The sequence below is a fragment of the Frankliniella occidentalis genome, unplaced genomic scaffold (genome assembly GCF_000697945.3).
Source record: "Frankliniella occidentalis isolate FOCC.00 unplaced genomic scaffold, Focc_3.1 Scaffold24, whole genome shotgun sequence".
Lineage (NCBI taxonomy): Eukaryota > Metazoa > Arthropoda > Insecta > Thysanoptera > Thripidae > Frankliniella > Frankliniella occidentalis.
The window spans coordinates 2,172,108-2,180,397 of NW_026267154.1; the positions used below are offsets into that span (position 1 = coordinate 2,172,108).

Here is an 8,290-nt window from a genome sequence, read left to right on the forward strand (position 1 = left end):
TAATTTCTTAAGGAAGTCTTACTTGAAGAACAGCCACATTTAGATATGTGGGCAAAAGAAGAGTAACATTGTATTCATCACTTGTAAACTGTGGTGCACAATCATTGACATCAACAATGTTCAATACAACTTCAGCCAACACCTCTGAGGTGAGTCTTGGTTTTCCTCGATCTGACACCCTAACATGGAATTTGAATACAGGCATTGTCTCATAGTCCAGCAAATTGACTGTCCTAATAGCTCCTGAAAAGAGTTAAAAAAAAAATTCAAAATTAAAATGTCTATTTTACACTATTAAAAAGTAGAAACTTTACAAGAGACTGGCACAGACCGCACAGACACGACTTTCATTACCTGTATTTGAATCTATGTGAAAATATTTTCGTGGTAAGTTTTCAACAATATCATAATGGAGAAGAGCATTTAGGTCTGAATCCTTGTCAGTGGCTTTGATGACTAAAGGTGTGCTCGCGTTAGTTAGAACCAAAGAGCCAACAGGGACATTTTCTAAAAGTGTGCCAATGTACAGATTTTGAACGAATCTCGGAGCATTGTCATTTGTATCCAGAACATGTACAATTACATGAGAACGAGCTTTAACACCAGCCTGAAATAGAGTAAATACGCTCAGTTTCCAGAAAAAGTTTGTTTTGATTACAATTGGTTGATTTAATGTTTTGCCTTGCTTACCATGTTGGTGGCTTCAACAGTTAAATTGTAGAATGTTTTGTGTTCATAATCAAGGGGTGTTTTTGTACTGATCACTCCAGTTGATGGGTTCATTAGAAAGACACCATCATCATCTCCATTGACAATTTCTAGAGTGCAAGATGAGGTACTTCTGATTTCAACATGTTTTACATATGTTCCCAAAGGCAGATTTTCATAAACTTCAGCAAGTAGCTGGTCTTTGATGAATCTAAAAATTTTAAGAAAATTAAAATAATTAAAAAATTACATACCTAGTTTAAATTTAAAAAAAAAAGGATAGTGTTTTAGAATGCCTACAACACAAGTGCACATAATATTAAACTGATAACTCACCTCGGAGGGGCATTGTCTGCCATAGTCACCATGATGTGCACAGGTACAGTGGCTGAGAGAGCAGGTACACCATTGTCAGAGGCTTTGATAGACAGCATGTACTCTGGATAGTGGCTTATGTCCAGTTCTCGAGCAACAGTTAGATATCCAAGAGATGGATCAATGGCAAACATATTTCCAACGTTCCCTGAAAAGAGAGAAAGAAAGTAATTACTTGAATACATGTTTGCAGCACAGGTGATTAACAGATAGGCAGTTCCATAATGCTTACCAGATGCAATGCCATAAGTGATTTCTGCATTCTTCCCCCTGTCTTTATCTGTGGCAAGCACTTGCATAACGGCTGAGCCAGGGGCAGCACTCTCATAGACACGGCCTTGAATGATGGGACTTGAAAACTCAGGTGTATGATCATTGAAGTCGTGAACAATTACATGGACACGAGCATAATTCCTTTTCGATGGGGTGCCTTGGTCCTTGACCATAACAGTCAACACATGCTCATCCATTGTCTCACTGATATAAAAAACAAAAGGGAAAGAGCAGTAAGTAAAGGAACAGATATAAAAACAATAAGAGCCTGAAAAAATTCAACATACCAATCCAAAGGAGCAGAGAGCGTAAGAATACCCGTTACAGAATCAAGTTTGAACAATTCTAATGAAGTTGGGCTCTGCGCTGTATGCAAGCTATAGAACACACGGTCAGTACCATCGAGGTCAGTGGCGTGAAGCTCAAGCAGTGATGTGCCAACCTCAGCACTCTCAGCTACCTCAACTTTATACTCAGTATCTGAAAACTCAGGCCTGTGCTCGTTTGTGTCAAGAACCGTAACATAAAGCTGTAAAAATAACAAAAAAAATGTATTCTTGTTGACAATTATCCAAGCAAATAATTATAGATCAAAGTAAAAAAGAAGAAAAACAAAAAAACAACCAACCTGTGTGTAAACTGTGTGGTGCATGTCAGACACACTGATAGTGAGGTTGTAGAAATTTTGGGTTTCATAATCCAACTGCTTCGCTAGTAACACATTTCCTTGATCTCTCCCAATGTAGAATTCATCTCGTTTGTCACCATCTAGGGAAAATAAAAGTTATATTAGAGAAAAGCAAAACAAGATGTGAACAGGTTTCTCCAAACATGTAAGGTAAACTTACCAACTATATCAAACCAAAGCTTATCATTATCTTCATCAGATGCTTGAATAAGAGCTACCAAGTATTTTGCTTTGTCACTCTCTGTGATCTGAACTTGTTGATCAACCGTTTTAATTTGAGGTGGATGAGGTGATGATGACGGAACAGACACAATTTGAACAGACACACGAGTAGTTGCACTTCTTTGAGGAGTACCTTGATCCATTGCTCGAATCTGAAATGAAATGAAATGGTTATTAGCATCACGCAAAAATTGACTCGGATAAAACTTAAACTTGGTATTTGATTGTTTGCCTTACAAGTAAGTCATATTCAGAACCTCCAGCAAGGGATTTTTGGGAGTACACAGTACCAGTGTATGGGTGGATTCTGAACTTCCCTTTCCCACGTCCAGATTTGATGCTGTATTCAACCTGCCCATTTGGACCAACATCTTGATCAAAGGCCAAAACCTGGGAAAAACCAAATTATCATTAGATAAAAAAAAATTGGCCTTTATTTGCCGACCTAAATCAGGATAGAGAAATATAATTAAGCTCAATAAAGTAAAAACAGGCCTAAAAAGCATGCTCCACAACATGCAAGATAAAATTCACACATCATCAATAGATTAATTAAAATATACCTACTACATTATAATACCACAAACTAAAATAAAACAATTCCCTTCCCTGTTCAAGGAAGCTATTGATACAAAAAAATACAAAACCAACACTGAGAAACAGAGTGCAGCTATAAATTTATGTATAGGAAGCAGAAACTACTTCATGTGTACTGGGCGTATACACAGGGTCACGCAAAATACAAAGAAAACCAGTGGTTAATAATAAAGTAATCATGCATCAGTACAGTGCATTTAAAAAAGGGGGGGAATAAAGATTGTCAGGATGGTGCATTTGTTCTTGTAGAACTGTTAAACACACTTCTTTCAAACATCCAGAGAAAATGGGTAATGACCCAACTATGCATTGCTGTTTTGAAAATGAAATAAATATGGCATCTCACTAGAGAATGTAGAACCATGTGGCTTATCTACAAACAGAAAATTGTCATGCCTCGGTTGTTTCTAGCAAAATGCAAAATTTAAAAAATCGTAGAAGCACAAATTTCTTCATGAAAAAACAACAACAAACAGGCGTGAAAAATGCAGTGCCATTTGAATGAAAAAACCAGGCACTGTCTTACCCTCAACAGGCGATCCCCAGTAATTGAGGTCACCTCAAAGAATTCCCATGTTCCATTTTCAAGATCAGTTAGATCAGCATCACCTGTAGAATTCTGTTAGGGGAAAGCCAAGAGAGGTATAGCACTTCAAGAATAAGCAAAACCAATTTCTTGAGTTCCAGTAGTAAGAGCTATAGACATTGCCCAGAAAAATGCAACCCGCAAATTCATATGTGTAAGAATCCTGTAGCAGTTTCAACCAATATTTTGAAACTAAATCTCATTGGTGTCTCATGTAGAGTATTAAAAAACACAAAGAAACTCTTGTGAATGTTTATCTAAATCATGCTCATTTCCATCTGTTAAACTTTCTTCTCCTTATTACGAAACACAGTTAGTATTTGTCATAAGTTACACTAATTGTTATAAAAGATTAACATTAATTTAGTGGTAGTGGTGTCTCGTAAAATTTCACTTAATTTTTAAGCTTCTCCAAAGTATGAAAATGAATTCTATACGTCAATAGTTACCTGGAATAGGGCAGCGTCTGCTCTTGAACTTTCGGGAACACTGACATGATAAAAGGTTTGCTCAAATTCTGGTGCATTGTCATTAACGTCCTGAACAGCGACAAATAGTCTTGTTGTAGATGATAAAGGTGGGTTCCCATGGTCCGAAACAGTGATCTGGAAGTAGACATTCCATTACGTTAGGGATTCTTAAGTGAAAGGTTGTTGGAGTCAAGTGCCCAAAAACACAAAAGCGGCCTTACCTCGAGATTATGCTCTGGTTGATTTTCGCGGTCAAGTCGTCGCTCTGTGGTTGTCACCACACCTAAAATTTCAATAAAAGACGTGAGGCAGCCCATTCGTCCACATCATCACTTGCAAAAATTCTTCTGTTTGATAGATCTATTAAGTTTAAAGGTAGGCAACAGAAACACGGCGACTACAATGACTCACCCGTGTCCGGGTTGATGACGAAGAAGTTCTCGGGGTTGCCCGCCGTGATCCGGTAGGTGAGCTTGCCGGGGGTAACGTCGCGGTCCCTCGCCCGCACCTCGGCGACCCACTTGCCGGCCGGCGAGTTCTCGGCCACCTCGCCGCGGTACGAGGCGAGCAGCGGCTGGGGCGCGTTGTCGTTCACGTCCAGGACGGCGATGTACAGCTGCGGGGAGGTAACACCATTCCGTCAACATTCATTCTCAGGAAAAAAAGAAACATTTGTAGCAAAAAAAAATAAATAAAAAAAAAATCATTTTTTTGGTATCATTATTATTTGTGGGCGGTTGTAGGAATACAAAAAATATAATAATTAATAATCATTCGTAGCAAAGCAAAACAGAAAACACTTTTATAAAAAGAATGGCAATAATGGCGGCACGTATCGGGCTTACCTCGAGGCGGCTGCTCAGCGGCACCACGCCGTGGTCCTGCGCCACCACCGTCAGCCAGTAGTGGACCCGGGACTCGGCGTCCAGCGGCACCAGCGTGCGGACGTGACCTGCGGGCCAAAAGCAAAGACGGGGTCAAGACAGGGTCAAGTCGGGGTCAAGTCGGGCGCACTTTTTACAACGCGCCTAGTGTGGTGACTAACGCGTTTTAAAGAGTGAGTGCTACACACAAACACAGCTGTATTGTATTGTCTTGGGCGACGCTAATTGGCGTAGAAAATACTTGAGTGAGCGAGGCCATGGCCATATCCCTCGACCGACCACATACCGCTGGCTCATATACTTTTCCTTTACACCATTCCATTCTTCAGCCCCCCACCCCTCCTCCTTCAAGTAGTTCTCCCACCCCTTCCCCTTTTCTCTGTTTTCCGTTTGCCCCCCTTTTTCTTTCCGATACCACTTGGGGCCGCGAGCCGCGACGGTGGAAGTGCCCCGCCCCGCCCCGCCCCGCCCGGGCCCACCGCAACAGCGGGGCGATGCAAAATCAATGGTCCATAAACAGCCTGGGCGCCGTTTTTACGAGTTGCGGGGAACCCACCACCAACCAACCCTCCTCGACCCACAGGCGCGGTGGTGAAGCGCGGGGCGCGGGGGGCACAGGCAGGTCACCGACAAGCCCCGGCCGGACAGCAGCAGCCGCACTTCACCCGACAGGCACACGATAGGCCCCCGCGGCTGACCCACTGACCCCGCCGCCGCTGGCACCGACGCCATATGGGGGTGTGTCGGAGCCGGGCCAATAACTGTCGGGCGCAGCCAGCGAGGCCTCACTCATCGCGAGCACAACGGCAGGCTGCTGGACCCACAGCGCTATAGGCGGGGCCTGGGCTGGAAGCACACCGCCATGGAGCGCCCGCCAGCGCCCGGGTAGGCAGTCCCGCGGCGCAGCGGTGCCCGCCCGCTCCGGATGTTGCCTACCCACCGGGCGCCCGCCAGTGGCCGGGTAGGCAGTCCCGCGGCGCAGCGGTGCCCGCCCGCTCCGGATGTTGCCTACCCGCCGGGCGCCCGCCAGCGCCCGGGTAGGCAGTCCCGCCAGCGCCCGGGTAGGCAGTCCCGCGGCGCAGCGCCCGCTATGGATCGATGGATGTCGCCTAAAGGCAGGTGTGTACAAGGAGTTGGCAAGTTGCGACGAGTTGAAGCGGAATGGGGCGCGGGGTGGGCGCGAGTTGGGCCCCCTTAGTTTGGCGCGAGTTGGACGCGAGCGGGGCACATATATGGCAGGTCGGCAGGTGCACAACGAGTTGGTGAGAGTACGGGGGAACACCCTTTTAGCTACAAAGGGTTTCGATCATTGTGGATCAATGCGCAGCGCTTTATTTGTATGGTCATCAGGCCCTCACAGACTAATTAAGACTGGAACTCCCCGGGTCCACGGCAAACCTCAGCCAATTAGGGCCGCTTATATAGCGAGCCAGGGGGGACGCGTTCGACACGAGTGTCACGCATACGCCAGGCAGTCAGTATACTCGGTCGCTCCACAGCTCCCGTTTGAATACGCAGATACGTACACCGATCGAATGACACACACACTGTCTAAACGACACCTGCCCTGCGTGCACATTCTGAATGGGGAGGGACAATTTCTGAACCGTTGGTTATAGACGTGTCTTCATCAGGTAAAAATTTGTTTGTACGGAGATACAAACTGTACCTAGGCTAGGTACAAATGCTGTCTACGTACAAAAATCTCAATCAAGAATCGATCTTAGTTAAAAATGGGTCTGTGGTCTGTGTTCTACTTATTTCCTCTCATATTTAGCTGTCATTTGTTTATGGCTGCTTGTTAATTGCAAATCTTGCTATTTGGCTATTTTAAAAGAGGAGATAGGGGAAGATGGGTAGAATTACGGCCGGCACCGGTGGCTAAGTATTGTTGGGCAGGGGACCTTCTCAGGTAGGCTGATGGGTCCTTCCCGGCCCCGGCGCAGTGTTGTTAGCCAATGTTCGGGAAGCAGGGGCATAGCGCGACACTCACTCATCCACACACAATTCCCTTAGCGCCAAATAAAGTCTTTTCCGGCCTCCGCTTGGTTCTCTTTCCGTATCGAGAGTAAAAGCTAGCGGAGCCCTTACGGTTACTTATATATTCTTTATGATTAGTCAGAGGGTTTTTAAGGTATCATCTGCTAAAAATGGTACTTAATGTGTTCTACAGTGTCGTCCCGAAAAGTCGAGAGACAAAAGGGGAGGCGAGACGCCACACCTCTTCCAATAAGGCAGTAGATTTGCCTGCTGACAATTTCATGCCAAGTCGCAGACCAGGAGAAAGCAGCACACAGCAGCGCATCACATACCGGCGGCAAACAAAGGAAATAAGAGTAAAGAGGAGGAATGCGAGACGTATCATGTGTGGGGGTCTGTCACATTGTGACAAAGAAAGTGCCGTCACCCCCCCCCCTTCTCGACTCACAAACTTCCCCTCCCCCCCCCCCCTCTCTCTCTCTCTCTCTCTCTCTCTCTCTCTCTCTCTCTCTCTCTCTCTCTCTCTCTCTCTCTCTCTCTCTCTCTTTCTCTCTTTCTCCCTCTCTCTCTCTCTGCGAGGTGCTGCCAGAGGGCGTGAATAATGATGACTATATGGAGGCTGTTGGGTGACGGCCAACCAACTTCTGACACGCGGTTGACGAAAGCACATAAATACACACTATATGAGGTTCCAAACATCATCATCAAAATGTCATGGATATTTTCTCCCCGTTTTTTTTAAAGCGAACCCGTTAATGTCGTTTCCATCACACTGCATACAGAGAAGGGGGGGGGGGGGCGTCATGTCGCCGCGACCAACTGTTGCATTTCCACGGAATTAACTCTCCAACAATCAGCTGCACTATACGGGAGCGGCCCCGCCCCGCCGCCCCATTATAGTACCCAAAACAGAGAGGTAATTGAAGTAAATTTCTAGGATACTGGCTACTGCCACCAAGCTTTTCTGGTGGTCAATCAATCTGTTTGCAATGCAAACATTCATGAGCGACCACACCGACAACAACATAGTTGAATTCCAAGTACCAGGTGGTCAGAGCGGTGCCGCAGGGGCCACGACGCATTATGGACGGCAAGAATGGGCAAACTCAAAACACTATACAACTGCAGCGCCGATGATCAACTTCCGATAACTCTTATAATATGCACTACGCAAAAACAAAAGGCGGAAAATATTTCCACACGAATTTGCCGACTGATTTTTTAAAACTAAAATGTTTACTAATTTACTGACATGTAATTCTGATTTCTACATCAGGGGTTCGTTTTGCAGTGTATGCGAAGAGTTTTTTCTTATATTCTTCGCCTCTTTTTTGCCTGTTGACGGCGAAGAAGAAGTCACAGAATCCTCGCTTTCTCGTCCCCCAACCCCGAGTTGGTTCCCCTTTCAGGATCGGGCTGCCTCTACCACCTCCGTCTATCTCGCGTTTGGTGGGCCTGGCCGGGGAGGTGGGCGAGTAGGAGTGGGAGACAAGGGGGAGGGGGGAGG

General features: G+C 45.5%; 1 protein-coding gene across 4 annotated transcripts in view; it reads right to left on the reverse strand.

Moving 5' to 3' along the window:
• LOC113210468 (fat-like cadherin-related tumor suppressor homolog) overlaps positions 1-8,290 on the reverse strand; it is an 84,946-nt gene that overhangs the window by 14,299 nt on the left and 62,357 nt on the right. For 2 of the 4 annotated variants that reach the window (XM_052265193.1, XM_052265192.1), the window contains exons 3-16: positions 4,765-4,871; positions 4,331-4,535; positions 4,141-4,202; positions 3,899-4,054; positions 3,390-3,482; positions 2,504-2,656; positions 2,205-2,418; positions 1,985-2,124; positions 1,644-1,885; positions 1,316-1,560; positions 1,045-1,231; positions 691-919; positions 355-607; positions 23-243 (exon numbers count right to left, since the gene is read on the reverse strand). In XM_052265193.1, coding sequence (XP_052121153.1) covers positions 23-243; positions 355-607; positions 691-919; positions 1,045-1,231; positions 1,316-1,560; positions 1,644-1,885; positions 1,985-2,124; positions 2,205-2,418; positions 2,504-2,656; positions 3,390-3,482; positions 3,899-4,054; positions 4,141-4,202; positions 4,331-4,535; positions 4,765-4,871 — 2,507 coding nt within the window. The remainder of the gene's footprint in view (positions 1-22; positions 244-354; positions 608-690; positions 920-1,044; positions 1,232-1,315; positions 1,561-1,643; positions 1,886-1,984; positions 2,125-2,204; positions 2,419-2,503; positions 2,657-3,389; positions 3,483-3,898; positions 4,055-4,140; positions 4,203-4,330; positions 4,536-4,764; positions 4,872-8,290) is intronic. The other 2 variants (XM_052265195.1, XM_052265194.1) reach the window with 1 other exon arrangement.